General features: G+C 40.6%; 2 protein-coding genes across 2 annotated transcripts in view; both read left to right on the top strand.

Annotated features, from left to right (window-relative positions):
• Window positions 1-6024, top strand: part of myo3b (myosin IIIB) — a 66796-nt gene extending 60772 nt beyond the window's left edge. Inside the window, exon 37 of the mRNA XM_069663164.1 lies at window positions 5965-6024. The gene's annotated coding sequence lies outside the window, so the exon portion shown is untranslated. The remainder of the gene's footprint in view (window positions 1-5964) is intronic.
• A 3989-nt stretch (window positions 6025-10013) lies between these two features.
• Window positions 10014-12106, top strand: sp5a (Sp5 transcription factor a). The gene is made up of 2 exons (XM_069663536.1): window positions 10014-10189; window positions 10579-12106. The coding sequence occupies exons 1-2, from the start codon at window positions 10139-10141 to the stop codon at window positions 11656-11658; spliced, it is 1131 nt and encodes a 376-aa protein (XP_069519637.1). The 5' UTR covers window positions 10014-10138; the 3' UTR covers window positions 11659-12106.
• The last annotated feature ends 4245 nt before the right edge of the window (window positions 12107-16351 follow it).

The following is a 16351-nucleotide window of genomic DNA, read 5'->3' as shown; positions in this document are numbered from 1 at the left end:
ACATTTTGCAGAGTCACAAAGAAACACTTGAAGCTGAGCTTCCATTCGTAGCTTTAATGTCGCATCATTCAGTGTTGTAGCTCCATGTCAGGGCTGCAATAAGCGATTATTCTTATTACCTATGTTAGAGATTTATAATGTTATAAACTGAAGGAAAGCAAACAAATTATTTTATTTTTTATAAGCTTTAACAAGCAGATATTTAACGTGTTACCTCAGTTAGATATTTTCCCTCAGTTGACTTCTCTATTATCGCTCCAGCATTGCTCCACATTCATTCTAACGGGTTCATTATCTTGCAGACAGTGTATTAACCTGCCTTGGAAACATCTACCTGCTTTTTAACATTATGTCTATTGTCTGAGAAGGATCCAGAGACAAATCCTCCTGAAACCCCCAAGTCTCTCTGCGAGTTCTCCCACAGCGAGCCGCCTGCAGTTCGAGGGGCTTTGTGCTGTCTGAGAGCTGGAATCACCACACATAGCCTCACAGAGGCAGCGCGAGACCTCACTTTGAATTTCACCCTAAATACAGGAATTTTCTTTTAAGATGTGAAGTGTCGGAAATGCAGGGCTGGCGAGTTGATTTGTGGAGCTTTTTTTTTTTTTTTCTTTTCAATTTGCATATCATTTACTGCATCTCCCTTTGTTGACACCCGAGGGCCTGAGAGGAGATTTTGATCTTAATAGGAAGAGTGGGGTGGTATGACTGAGGAGCTCATCCTCCTTATGCTCAGCGGGGAAAACATTAGAGCTCTGCCTAGATAGCGAGACTGGCTCCACTTAGGTTCAGGTTCACAGGGATCCTGGTGGGTTTAAAGAGGCTCATCAAACCCCAGCGCTCAGAGCAGAGAGGGTCAGACGCAGGACTCAGACTCATCACATAAACATCACTGCTAATATGTCATATTTGTATTTTTAACATAAAACAATTCTTTAGACGCCTCTTCCTCTAAGATTGAATGTATTTAAAACAACATGTGAGTTAAATTTAAATGATGAATGGTTTAAAGTTCACTGGTTGTGTCGCATGTCAACACCGTGGTTTAAACCCCCTGTCATTTTCCAACCATTGCAGTCTGTTTGCAGTGTTATTGTGGCTGCGCACAATGCTTGTAGCACATCTCCTAGAAGTATCACAACCCATAGAGTAGTATTCAGATGCTTTACTTCAGAAGTAGCCACCTTTCAACAATGTAAAATACACAATAACAAGTAAAAGCACAAGGCTGCCTGCAGAAAAGTGTGCAGGATCATATGCAGTCATATACATTATTAACTACTCATTCTTGTATTATTATTTCTTATGCATGAGTGCGTTAGAAGCATTTTATATAGCAGCTAGTTATTTTTAGTGAGATTGAGTTATTTTTAACTTGTTGGGCTTAATGTGCGATGTGTATAAAACATCATCATCTGCAAAGGAGCCAATAAATACAGCTGTTACACATGCACTGGAGTAAATAGAACAATTTAAGTACCCAAAAAACTGTACTTAAACGCAGTACATCTTTAAGAGAAGCTCTTATTTAATTAAATTAAAAAACAATATGTGTATAAAATTTGTCATTTTTGGTTCCATTTATCTGCGGACAACTACTTAAAGCTGTTTCGACTTTAGAATCAGCTCTCATCTTTAAGCAGCATCAATAATAAAGTTCTATTTTTCGACACATTGTCATGTTAAACTCTGCATTAAAATTGAAAGAGTAATATCCCAGACCACTGGCAGTGTTATAATGTGCTGTCACAGTCGGTTCAGAAGCATTTCACCTCCGGTCGCAGCCACAGATCCTGCAATAATTAAAATCCTGCTTGTGCATTACTCCCTTGCTGGGATAGTTGGCTCCTCTGAAGAGCAGTCTGAAATAGGTCACCCCAGCACCCTGTAGTGCATCTTAAAAGTACACTGAATCAATTAAGTGTGATCATGCTCCCTTGATTATTTTGGCCCTGTTTTTACCACGGAGAGGAATTTCAAATAGGCTCACTAGTTTGAATAACAAGGTTGGACTGTGGTGACAAATGGTTCCAGAGTGGGTGTTTCTTCCCCTGTTTTTCTCTGCCAAATTAACTCCCTGGCTGATTGCCTGCTTTAGCATATGAGAGGAGGTGAGCGGAGGTGTGTACATAATTGCCTTGGTTAGCTGATTATGTGTTGCAAAAGGCAAATGTTATGAAATCCTGTCGTCATGAATGATCCGAGCCTTCAGTGCTTGCTAAGACTGCTGGTCCGGGCTCGGCTGCCTGGTTGCTAAAGACACAAACTAGACTCTTAAGTTTCGAGGCCCTGACACCTGTGTTTTCTTTTTAATACGTCTCCCTAAATCCCGCTCCCTCTTGTTTTTCCTCATTAAATCTGACAACATCTGGTGCGGGAGAGAGGACTGCTTTAATGTGGCTAACGTTGCTGCTGCTGTTATTCTAACCATTTTAGCTATTTGCTTCATGCGCAGCACTTTCATTAAAGCTCCATCCCAGGCAGCTCCCCAAACACTGTTATCAAAAGTTTGAAACCACCCTTATGAAAATCACCCGAGCTGCAGCCTTAACAAATGATGAAAAGCTTTTATTTTCCAAAGAAACATACTTACCTTTTCACCTAATAGTGATGTCTCACTTCAAAGGGGGAGCACGATTAGGCCGACATTGTCCTGTTTCTATATCCTCTGAGTTCAAAGGGAACGTTTGAATACCTGTATTTCATGTGAAGCCTCTTCCAATACTGTTTTAATGCAGTTTACGTGCTTTTGGAATCCAGATGTGTCAGATTTCCAACACAGTGGGAATAAATCACACTATATTTGATTGCAAACCACAAGTAAAGAATTAAATCCAAGGCTTTTTGCCTCAAGAAAACGGGATAAATAGACGTCTAAAACAGCTCCAAAGTTAGCATTGTCGCGCTCTTTGCTTGTTAAAGAAAGCGACATGCATGAGCGTCACCCAGATGTCAGAAGTGTGTTGAGGCCTCTGAGCTAAAGGACGCTCCCTAAAGACGGCGTTAATAAAGAAACTGGCCGGGCCGGCGAGGGACAGAGGCAGTAAGAGGAAGGAGGAGATAAAAGAGTCTGTTGAGTACATACATCAAAGGTCTCTTAATGACAAGGGATGCCATTAGGGTTCCAGTGGCTTTTGTTTCAGCTTCCTCACACCTGCAGTTTGTTGAGGGCGCTCTATGCATGCACTGTTTTGTTGTTAGCATTAGCATGAATATAAAATGCATGCATGAGGAGATCAGAGTTTGTCCCCGGCTGCTAATCTTAGTGGTGACCGAATGTTTTGGTCATAATTACAGCTTCCTCTTCATTTGCAACACAGAGATGTAGAGGAGCACTTAGAAAAGGGCTTACTTGGAACAACAGGAGCAGTATGGGAAAGCTGTTATCCCGTACAGCATGAAATTTATTGACTTAAAAGTTTTCTCTGTGCCTCCGGTGCTGGAATGGGATTTGACAAATCAGAGCGTGAAATTGTGATTAGCCTCTCTCAGTTTGTAGACGGAGTGGGGCACTCGCAGTCTTGGCATGGCCAAAGGTGTAACCTGTTTTGTTTTGCCCCAGTGCTGCTTTCCCAGATGGTGCGACCAGCTGCCGTTGAATAAACGCTGGACGGGTAACAGTGTGAGAATTACTACGGCCTTGTTGCAGTTTGGGATGAGTAACAGAAAGCTTGTCTTTTTGCCCCTGCCAGGAGGAGCAGGGACGTACGACCTCGTGTGCGACCAAACAAGCTTTTGTTTTAAGTCGGGTCAGAGATTTTTCTTATTTGTGTCTTATTTATTTTCTTATAGTATTTTGGTCCCTTAAAGCTCCTGTGAGTAGGGATGTCACGATACTAGTATCTCTCTTTTTCTATCTCCTTTAAACAATTGAATATTATTCATGTTTGTCGCCAAAGACTACATTTTACAAGATTGTATTTGAACACATCGTGATAACATTGCCTAATAACCTAATAACCTAATACTCATTTTTACTGAATAGAGCTTGAACGCATCATAATGTAACTCAATGCAACCTCCGTTGTCTAGCTGTTAGCTCTGTTATTTAGCCAAGCAGGACTGTGCTGTCTACCAGCTGCTAACAGCTAACGTTACTAGCTCTCCTCCCGCCTATTTCAGCACGGATTTGTTGTTCCCGATGTAACATTATCAGGGAGAAATAGGGACTGGACGGCTGGACGGCGTTAAAAAATGAGTACCATCATGTTTTCAGAATTTTGGCATCGACTTGGTACCAAAGTATCGGTTCTCGTGACATCCCTACCTGTGAGGAGTCTTTATCTGGTTATGAAACAGACTGAAGTTAATTCTGCTGTCTCTATATGACCTACAACACCAAACCAGACCATCAGCGACAAGATTGATTATTTCTGTATAGTTATTTTTAATACCAGAAACTGCTGGTGGGGGGTAGGGGTCAGACAAAGCGATTAACTGCACGCTGCCTTACATTTTCCAGGGCAAACATTTAAAGTGAGTGATACAGATAACTGTTAAAGAAAGCAGGATGAGATTTTTTTTTAATAACCACCACTCATATGTACAGACAAAATCAGCAGAGATAAGAGGTACGGCTTTGTCCACAGGGGGCGCCAAAATCAACACAACCGAAAGTTCCTCACAGGAGCTTTAAGATCACCTCCTTGCGTACTATCTACATGCTTTTGTGTTCTCTTCCGAACATTTTTATTTCAGTATATACTGAGCTAAAAGCATTTATGTTGGTTATTTACCCCAGGATCTTTTTGTTACGTTAAAAAAACATACAAACCTGGAAGTCAAAAAACCCTCCTGTTGTGTTCTCGCTGAGCTGAGAGCCAACACCTTGTTGTAACCAGTTGAAGTGTTTGTATGTGCCACTATTTCCCCAAATTACATCATTTTGTACCAAAAGTTGTAAGACGCATGCAGCAACTCTTGCTTAATTGCTCTGGAGCAAAAACACCTGGAAAGAAGTCAAAAAAACATTTTTTTAATGTTTTTAAATAAACCTAAACAACCTGTTCTTAAAAACAGAGAAAATCTGAATTTCTTTCACAGCCTAAATGATGATGTAGATGAGATCTATCATTGTAATTCTTCCTGTTAGGGCACTGCAGGCTGTTAGCTTGTACATCATCACATACGGGGCAAGTTTCCCTCTTTAGGGCCGGATTATTGCATCCAGGGTGGGCTGAGGGAAGGTAAAATGACCTGCCCCGCCCTCCGTGACCCCAGGCCAACCCTGCACATTGCCAAGGCTTTGCTCTTTGCTCTTGAATATGCACAGATCCCCGGCTTCATGGGCTCGGAAGAGAGAGGGAGGGGGGGGGGGGGGAAGAGTTGTATCACATTGCAGGGAAAATTAGTGAGACCAAAGTTTGAGTTTCTGTGTGTTGGGGGCTGCGAACAATGGCAGCTTTCTGTCAGACAGCAACTTCAAAGCTCTGCTGAGTGACTGCTCTGAGTTATACTTTGTTGTAGATCACTGAGGAAATTCACAGATGTTTTCTCATACGAGACACCATTATAGCGGCTCAAGTACCCAGTAGCCTCCAGCGTCTTTCCCTCCCCTCCTCTCTCTCTCCTCTCACTCTCTCTCTCTCTCCCACACACTCAAACGCACTCTCACTCTCACACATGCACCCCTCCTCCCCGCTCACCCTCATCCCCCAGCCTCTGATATCTCTCGTATGAGACAGATGTGGAACCTGTTTTCTCTCCGACTGTCCGGAGAATATGGAAAGTTAAAAAAGGGGGTTCGTGTTTTGGCGTTGCCCCTCGACTCTGTCAAATCCTCCGCTGTCTCTGTCAGAGGCATCAAAACGTCGAGATCACATTCAGCTCGGCTCTCTAAGACCCATCCGGGGTCAGTACTATAAGTTGAAATCCTACAACTAAAACTATATGGATTGAAAGCTGAACAATGATAAAGCATTGTAACACCTGAATGTAAACGGCGTTGTTCTCTCTCCTCTGCAGATTGCCTTCTTCATCTTTGCGCTGGACCTGAACCAAAACGAACTCACCGTCTACATCTACTGTACATTTTTATTTATTTCTAGTACACTGCTGTTTTATATGAGTCAAATAAATCTGCTCAAACAAGTGACCTTTGACTCTTGGTTTCTTTTTTTCACTGGTGTCCGTTTCATATCTTGTGCAACACCTTGAAAAACAAAAGTAGATAGAAGAACAAAATTTACCCCCCAGAATGGCGTCAAAGTTACTGCCACAGCTGAAGTTAACTTAATCTCAGTTTGATCGGTTTTCGACAACGCTGTCTTTTTTAGGATGATCTACAGTAAAATCATAACAGAACCTTCTTTAACTGTCTCAAATCTGCTATAACTAGCACTTTAAAAGTTAAAAAGTAACGCCGAAAGAGGGCGCTGGTTTAGCTCGGCAGTAAAATCAGGCAAGGCGAGGCCCTCGATGTTGCGGCCCTTTGCCATGTGTCGTCCGCACTCTCTCTTCCTCTGTCTCCGAAACTATCCACTGTCCTCAAAGGCTCCAAAAAATGAGACAAAATTAAACTACTACCTTTAGAGGAATGACAATCACCTGTTGAACTTCTAGAAATGTTTAATCTGTCTTAAAGTCTGGAAATTCACATTTCTGATCAAAGCAGGAATATGTGCCAAAATATGGAGAGCAACAAAAAACTGACTTATGCTTTCCCTGACTTTTAACTCTGTTGAAAAATACCTTCAGCTTCAGTCTCTACCTTTTATAAACAAGACCTGTGTGAGTTTTGCTTCCTGTAAATTCTGCAGCTGCTTTTTCAGACATTCTGCTGATCCCTAAATGCAGCTTCACTTCTCCACCTCGCACCAGTATTTCTCATCGACTCTGCTTAATACTTTAAAGTACTGTATGTAATACACGGACGCTACAGACTGATTCCATGTTCAAACCTTTGAGACTACAGGTAGAAACCATTTGCAGTGGGGGTTCCTCCGAGTAAATTTTCCCATCATGCCGCAGGAAGAGATTCCTAAAGCCCAAACCGCTGCCGAGGTGACCCTGTAAAACTCGAGGCTCGGCCGTAAGACGGTAAAGGTCTGGAGCAAGTAAATTACCTCGGGGATTGGACATTGTGTCGAGCCCGCAGTCATGAATTTCTTACAAACTATATCAAAGTCCTGCTCAGCCAAATCCATCCCTCAGCTGGAGTCCTATTGAGATGCATTAAAATGTAAGAGCTTGCTTTTGGGGCTGAAGCGAGTATCTCAAAGGAAGATATCAATAATTTTGTAACGCTGATGGTTCGCAAAATTCATGCAGTTGTCATATGTGGCTGAAATTTCCCTTTGCATAGCATGACAGCCCACATGTAAAGCTGGTTTAAGAGGAAATCCACCCTAAATCAGTCTGCTATTTTAACATCCGGACATCGCTGCTGCTGTTCAGGATCACAGGAAGATGTGGATTCAGTTTTAGGGTGGATTGTCCCTTTACTTTAACAGTTGTGCGCTTTGACAGTGAGCAGATTACAACATTTGACATTTATCTGACATTTAAACCTGAGAGGAAAAAACTAGCTGACACCTTTTTTTCTGCACAAATACAAACTTTAAAAATGTTTACAGCAGTGATGTCTGAGCTAGTCAGTGATGCAGTTTGTATCTGCTAGTAGACATTTTTTAATTCACTTTTTACCTATTTTTTTCCTTTGATTTCACCTTCTAAATAAAGCCGTCCTTTATAAACCGGCTATAACTGGTGACTAACAGCTTTATAAATGGTCCATAACTCATTCTCATGCTTTATGAATCACTTATAAGCCGTCAACAACAATAACTTTGGGCTCTCTTTTACTGTTGTTTATCCTCTTCCAACATAAAAACCCTTTAATAAGACTTAACAACACACTGCAGACTTCAATGCTTAGTAGAAAGTGCGAAACCCGGGAGTATGTATTAATATTTAACCCACATTTGTAACTGAATTATTACTCAAATAGAAAGAATAAACACCAGTTGAAGGAATATTTCACAACCTGGCAACCCTGATCTATAAACCATTCGGCCCCTTTATGATTCTCTTTGCACCTGTTTTCAGCTCCTTTGTGTCAAAATCCTTTAATACAAAGACGCCCAAATTGAATACATGTAATATAATGATGTACGTTTCATAAGAAGTAATTAACAGCTTCATAGATGGTGAGTAAATCATTTTCTGAATGCTCTACAGATCATTTGGAAACCATTATGAGAATAAGTTTGAGGTTGCCAGGTTGTGACAGATTCCCTTTTGCATGTGTTTATCCTTCTGATTGGGATGTGTCATAAATGTTGGTAGAAGATTAACAGATTTACGTGGCTTTCTCACTTTCTAAAAAAAGTCTGCAGTATGTTATTAAGTCACAATAACGTGTTTTTGAATCCTCCTGATGATTTAAAAAGACAGTGCATGTTGTCTTGTTTTCATGGAGGAAGATAAACCTCACAACCTGGCAACCTGAAACTCTTTCCTGTGGCTTATGAAGTATTTTTAAAGCATTAGTTAATGATTTATAGGTAAATTAAGTCGTTAGAGCTACTCCAGAAGTACAGACACTCTCTTGTCCAAACAACCGTTTTAATACGACATTATCCAGGTTTCAAAGCCCAGCACTTCCTTTTTTCTGCATGTTTTTTATATACTATAATTTAATCTTCCACTGCTACCATAACTTGATGTAAACAAGGTTAATCTCCACCAGTCTTTTATCAGTCAACTACAGTGTGAGTACACCGCTCCTGTAGCCAGTTTTGTAGTTTAACATGGCTCCAGTTCAGCCCAGCAGGACTCCCCCTTTCCCTCATGACTGTGTGTAAAGCCGTGGGAGAGGACTGGGAACATTAATCCCTTCAAAGGAACAGATCTAATTCAAAATCTGCCGCTCCAAACTAGTTGAGAGGACAGTGATTGTTTCTGCAGGGAAGCCAGATAAAGATCAGAGGGTTGATATTGAAAACTGCAACTTCCATTTCGGCTGCTCTGCTGCAAAAGTTGGGATATTATCTTAAAAAAACTTATACTTTTGCTTTAATGTTCTGAAACAAAAAAGGACCAAACATGATATTTATATAGCAGCTTATACTTTGTTTTAAAGTCATCGTACATTAACTCTTGGATGCTTCAGTGCATTTTAATGTGAACATTTCCCCCGAGACATATTGACAAGTTTATAAGGAACATAATTGAGACATCACCATTTTCAAGTGCTGCTTTTGTCACCTAACTTAAAACAGAGGTTCCCCTTTTGTGTCATGTTAAGTAACATGTTTTAATTTGAGTTAGCTGCTGGGAGTTTACCCTCGGGCTCTGGAAGCTTACATTTTTTTGATGCTCAACAAAGAGGGGGAAAAATTAGGGGTACGGTTCTGATAAAACAAATGAGTGAAGAAGAAGAAATGCTTATTTAAATATCTCAGAGAGGGCATAATTAAGTGTTTAATGCCGTGTTGCAGTTCAAAGGAACAACAAAGAAATTTTAATTCAAATTAGAAATGTAAAAGAGACGCAGATTGTTCAGAGATGAGAACTTTGTGTTGAGTCACTTGATTTGGTCTCTTTCCTCCATCAAACGGTCTCTTGGAGATCTCCAGAGATAACAATGTCACATTGTCACACAGGGTTCTGCTACAAATCCTTAATTACAAAAAGAGGATCAGATGACTACAGCATCCAATACCGGGGTCTCCAGGCGGCATGGGGGTCTTTGATCAAGAAAATCCAATTATTTGTGTATATACATTTCCCACATAGTGATTACTTCATTAATTGTCCCGCCTTTATCTCCTCCCTTCCCATCCCCCCTAATAATCAGCTCCTTTATCCAGACCAACAAACACACCATAGGAGCTTTGTGGATTCAAAGGATTTGCTTTCCCCTCTCAAAGAGCCGCTATTCTTTGATGATTGGGCAGCGGCAAACTTCAAAGTAATAAATCTTATTTCTGACTGGCTGGCGGCCCACCAAAGTCCTTATCAAATTCTAAGAAGTGATCCCTCACTCTTCAGATAGACCAAGGAGATCTCAGAGAGAGGAAGCAGCGAGGAGTGAAGACCTGCCCGACACGATATTTTACTGCGAATGCACACATTTATCTAAATTAGAGCTGTTCTTTTTTATTTGCTTTCATCGAGAGGGAGGAGGACGTTTACCATGGCAGCAGTGGCTGTACTGCGGAATGAAACACTCCAGGCTTTTCTCCAGGTTTGTGCGCAACTTTCTGTTTACTTTATACGACTTTAATAACTTGTGAAATCACTCGTGCGAGTTGATTTACGGTCAGGATACGAGTCTGAAGGATAAAAAAAAGAAAGTCGTGCTACTTTGATGGTCTGGTGTCATATAATTTAATTACTAACGCTAATTGTTTGCGTGTTAATGACTTCTACTGCAACATAACGCTAACTTTATGTCACGTCGTACCGCCTCGCGCTACACAGGCGATTTAGAGCAGTTTAAATTCAAACTATTTAGTCAAACTATTTTATTATTTGCTGAATTTTAACGCGTTGCTCATTATTCTTGATTTCCTACATCATAAAGTGTGTTAAATAATGATTCTAATTCAGAAAATGTCTGTCTCGGTTATCCAGGATCGCACTCCAAACTCCTCTCCAGAGAACTGTAAGCACTCTCCGCTGGCTCTCCTGGCTGCCACTTGTAACCGGATCGGGCATCACCACGGATCCAACCACACAGATTTCCTCCAGGTCCCTTACGACCCCACTCTGGGCTCCCCTTCGCGCTTATTTCACCCGTGGACTAACGAGGGAAACCCTCAAAGCAGCCTGGCCGGCAACTCTACTTTCGGACTATCCTCCAAGCCCCAGCTGTCTGCGCACATCCAGAGCTCGTTCAGCTCGCACCACGAACTGCCTCTCACCCCTCCGGCGGACCCCTCGTACCCCTATGACTTCTCCCCCGTGAAGATGTTACCTTGCTCCATGCAGTCTCTGCAGTCCACCTGCCCTCCCACCTACGTCCCCGCTGTCAGTTACGCAGCTCCAACTCCCATTCCGCCCGCGATGCCAAGTTTTGTCACGGGACCCTCCGGCCTCGTGCACCACCAGCAGCAGAGACAGTTGTCCCCAAACCCTGGAGAGGATATCCCGTGGTGGAGCCTGCAGCAGGGGAACCATGTCAGCCACTCTTCCACTCTCGGTCCACATCGCTTCCAGCTGCAGAGGGGCTTGGTTCTGGGACATACGGACTTTGCGCAATATCAGACGCAAATCGCGGCTCTGCTGCACACAAAGTCCCCTCTCGCGACAGCGCGGCGCTGCAGGAGGTGCAGGTGTCCGAACTGCCAGTCATCCACGTCCAGCGACGAGCCTGGGAAGAAGAAGCAGCACATTTGTCACATACCGGGTTGCGGGAAAGTTTATGGGAAAACTTCGCACCTCAAAGCGCACCTGAGGTGGCACTCTGGGGAGCGGCCGTTTGTGTGCAACTGGCTCTTCTGTGGCAAGAGTTTCACCAGGTCGGACGAGCTGCAGAGACACCTGAGGACTCACACGGGGGAGAAGCGCTTTGTGTGCCCGGACTGCTGCAAGAGGTTCATGAGGAGTGACCACTTGGCAAAACATGTGAAAACTCACCAGAACAAAAAAAGCAAGTGCCACGACAAGACACTCGACCACGTGAAAAGGGAGGACACGAGGAATATGTTGTAACACACCTTGTAGTCGTTTTAAACAGTAGACATCACTATAGTGCAATACAGTCAGTCCTACATTAGTACACAGTGAGCTGCAGTTTTTATATTTACTTTCTTTCCTTGGTTGGTTTCTCACATCCTGACAACCGTTTCTAACATTGCTGGTGTGTGTAGCACATGTGTGTATATATACAAAGTTTCATAAGTTAATTTGGGACCATGGAGAAGTTGTAGCTCATGAGTTTGAATTCACTGTCTATATCATAGCAGGAGGACAAGTTTTCAACTTGTGTTTTGATCATTGTCTTCGGTGGAAGATTTCACTCCCCTGTAAATTCTATTTAATAGCTTTTGTTGAATGAAAGTGTCCGTTTTTTGCTCCATATGGGGTGTTTTTAAGCATGCTCTTGAAAAGATCTGCTATTGTTGATATGACCCAAATACTGTGTGAGAATAAAGATTATAACATTTTCCTCAACTCAGAATAATTCATTTGGTATCATCCAGGTATACGGACGGTGAAACTATCAGGCTTTAGGTCAAAAGAAATCCATTCGGTATATGAAGCGTGTGTTTTGTGAATTGTTGTCAAAGTTGTGAGAGTTAAACACAGGTAGTCTTTTTATTTCTTTGTGTTTTGTAAAGTTAAATTTTAAATTTAAGTGATTGAGGAGTAAAAGTGTGCTGAAGTTAAATTGCCAGATGTTGGTGATGGTCAAAAATGATGAATTCCCCTAAAATAGAAGCATGTTTAATATTAACTTTGGCCATACTGAACGTTAATAAGACGTCTGCATATTTTAAAATCCCATTTTCTTTGGTCGGTGTTGTTTAACCTCTATCATAAGAAAAGCAATATTTAAGTGACGACTTGATTGAGTTGGTCTGTACTCTTTTTGAAAATCTACAAATTAGACACGTGTCTTAAAACAATTTAACTTAAGTGTTGAATACTGAAATATAGCTGGACCAGCCCCAAAACGTGTCCGCCAACTGAGTAAAAACTGACATAAAGCGTTAAAGAGATTCCTCTCCATCACAGGTGCCTGAGCAATTTAAAAGTGCATGCAGGTGCTTTTATTTTGAAACATAATTGTTTAACTCCAAACTTAATGTGTACTATCAAGGTGTTAACTTCGGTCATTAATAAGATGTTTAGTTAAAAACGTGCACCTTTAAATGGATTAAAATGCAAACGACCCACTTAATAAATAAAATAACAATACAGTCGGTGCTTTAAATAATATCCCACATTTGATGTTAATTTTTCTGCCTTTAGATTCGGCTGTAAGAACACTTACAAAACAAAACATGTTGATGAGCCAGTTTGTGCATTTTACATTCACCTCTGAGGACTTTGCAGTGACACCGTAGGCTGAGATGACAACCACTCACTGATAAACACTTCGCCTTTTGGCTGGAATATCACTATAACTGTTCCACGCAGGATGTGCAGCACGTTTAGTTTAATGTCTCACCTGTCCGACTGAGGTTTTCAGAGCCTTAACGACAATCATGTTTTTGACCTTTAGGAAGTTACTCTTTTTCTGTTCAGCAGAGTGTGGAAATACCTACAACTGTAGGTCCGATTTTAAGACTTAATGACACACTTATAATGTCACACTTGTACCTTAATTGTCATTTAATATTGATTTTTATTTACCACAGCAGTGCCTTGCTTTAAGTGCACTAAACTAACTGCTCTCTGGAATCTGATCAGCGTCCAGGATGTCGTCCTCCACCCACATTTTCTCATCAAGAATGAGAATCTAAAGTGACCTTTGAGGAATAAACACCTTTATATTTAACCTTAAAGTATCCATGTAACTAACTAAATAAGAGTAAGGCACTTGTCAGTATCCAACACATCTATGATTCAATGATCCAAACATTTAATGTAGGATTTCAGTTAAGCAGAGAGAAACTTTACTTCTGTCCAGCAGTGACACTCTCGTATGTCTGTTTTAAGGGGAAATGTCAGGATGAAGAGAACAGCCGCTGCCATTCATCGACATCTTTAAACCGGCTGTTTTTTCTGCCTCAACAGCGCCCCCTTTTGTAAGTTGCCTCAGTAGTTCAACAGAGCGGACACATTTTCCTTTATAGAGGTCCATGCATTAAAGACCAGCATTTAAAAGACTTTTACTATCGTTTTACAGCTTGCGAGTTTTAATATACTGAGTGATCAACATGTTTGAGTTGTTTGTACCCCTCAATTTTCATTCATCATTACACTTATTGCTCAAACTTTAGAGTGTGCATATACTCAGGCTTCTGCCATTTGAGATCCAGTTTGAGATCCTGTCGCTTAAAGTGACTTTAAGGTGAAATTGGTCATCCAAATGTAAACAAGTGTTTTCGACCACACGCGCACACACAAAAAATGCAGGATTTTAACCTATATCCCGAACTGACTTTACCTGAATTTAAAAGTCTAACCAAAGACGTTAGCAGTAAACTAGCCCCACATCTCATATTTTTTACCCTACGTCTTTTATAATATGTGATCATTTTAATCTATATTTTACTTTTAAATAACCTTATAACATATTAATAATGAATTCAGGGACCAACATTAGACAACACAAGTTATAAAAGTGTTGGTATACAATGAAAGTAGCTGTAATTTGTAGGGTTAAAAATGACTGATTGGACCTTTAAAACTGCTGCAGTTTAATGTTAACTCTATCAGCTTATGTATTTGGAAATTAGACACATTATATTGAATTATAGTACACTATTTTACGACATTGTTGCACACGTGTTGGTACAGTATATGCACTTCATTGTGCAAGATGGACCGTAAAAGTTGTATCCAGTTTCTTAAAATCCTCAGAATGAACAATCTCTAGGATTATTAACATACATTCACACATTCATAAAAGGAGGCGATAAGAAAAAGCCTACAGTAGTCTGATGGGATGTGACCATTTGAACTGTAAAGTCTTTATCCAAATTTTCTGATCCTATTATAAACTGATGCCTATGGATGGATGAGTTGAATGCATCAGGCGGCACAAAGGCATCGCCGGGCTCTGATTGGCTTCATTGTCCAAGACAGAGTCACTTTTCTTTAACTCTGCAGGAGGCCAAAAAGCTTCATTGTTCATACAGAAGATATCATATGTTGTGGCTTAAGTCTATTTCTTAAATTTAATGAAAGGAATGTCTGTCTGTGGACGATTTAAAATCATTAATCTTTACTGTCTGAGAGAAACAAAAGAATCAATAACGTTATTAGTATTAGTATTATTGCAGATAAAATGCTTATTCCTAATGATCTCATGCTGTGTGTCATTCTCTTCAGGGCTACACACATTTTTTGTAATTTATTCTGTAATCAATTTGAATATAATAATTTAAAACAAACTATAATGTTAATTGTTTGACAATTTAAACTGTAACTCCTGTGAAGCATCTATAGTTAGTTTTTATACACAAACAATCCCTGGGTCAAACACTAGTGCAATAACAGGTGACATATACACAGTACCACGCGTAGTTAAGCCACCTGACGATGGGCAGTTTTGACTGTGCATAGCGTTATATTTTTTATTATTAATGGGTTATTTACTCAAACTAAAATACAATGTGGTTGTCATCTATTGTAGCTCTTTTAAACATTAACATCACTATTGTGTCTGAATATAACGTGTGTCCTTTGCAGTTTTGAATGTCACAAACACAAATAATTTTTTAAAACTAACATAACATACATGACATGTTTCACACATTTACAGTAACACGTTTGGCTATACAACCCAACAGTCAGAACACATTAGCACTAGGTGAGGTTAACCCAGCTCTGTATCGGTGCTATATTGACTGAGTCGTTTTTAATCCACTTATTGTAACAGTGTAAACAGATGTAAAACAGCAGAGATATGTCTTCATATTTACATAATACAAGGTATTTGTTATTTAAGATTTTTGATATTCATTATTTGAAACCTGTTTAATTATCATCTCTGTTATTTCTTATTTTATTAAATGTTTTTCCCTCCTCATGACCACTTTGCAAACACCATCCATTGATGAAGACCACCCAGTGCAGCTAATGGCGCCAGAGGCCTTCTAGCCAGTGGACTTGGAGGTAAGATATTTTAATGTTTACTATTTCCAAAGTCAAGAATCAACTTTCAGGCTCAACCTACATGAGTTATTGAGTTAATATGTATTATCATGTAAATACTTTTTACACTGTGTCATCAATCTTTCATTAATTTTGAATCAAAGCTAAAGATGTTATCAAATACAGTTAACACAGTCCTGCTTATGACTACATAACACTGCATTCATGCTGTATAGAAGAGACATAGCAAGTGTTAAACTATAACATTAAAAGTGACAATGAGTGCTGAAAGAAGTTCATAATCAAACTTCTGGTTTGGAGAAAGAAATATGTTTTCAAGGTTAATGGTATAATAAGTAGGATTATTCCTTGCATTTTGTCAACAACACATTCAAACTGGGCCCCTCCTCCTGGGCTCCTCGTCACCAGAAGCTCACTCTCACTCTCTCGTGCGAGAACACGCCCACCCCGCCGAGCTAACACCGAGAGCGTCACGGTTACCTTTGAGCTAGCATGCTAACCGCCGGTTACCTTTGCGCTAGCATGCTAACCGCCCGTTAGCTCGTCCTACCCAGTTCGAGGCACCTACCTGACCAACAGAAAAAAGGCCAACTCCGCATCGCTCTTTCGCCATGTT

This window comes from Semicossyphus pulcher, unplaced genomic scaffold (assembly GCF_022749685.1).
Source record: "Semicossyphus pulcher isolate SPU_LCO1_2020_fin unplaced genomic scaffold, fSemPul1.0.p SCAF_15, whole genome shotgun sequence".
Lineage (NCBI taxonomy): Eukaryota > Metazoa > Chordata > Actinopteri > Labriformes > Labridae > Semicossyphus > Semicossyphus pulcher.
The sequence above is the reverse complement of the archived record's forward strand: the minus strand, read 5'-3'. Positions and strand labels throughout refer to the sequence as shown.

Coding starts and splice junctions, on each gene's coding strand:
- sp5a (XM_069663536.1), top strand. CDS start 10,139: ATGGCAGCAGTGGCTGTACTGCGGAATGAAACACTCCAGGCTTTTCTC. Junction 10,190..10,578: donor CACTCCAGGCTTTTCTCCAG/GTTTGTGCGCAA, acceptor TCGGTTATCCAG/GATCGCACTCCAAACTCCTC.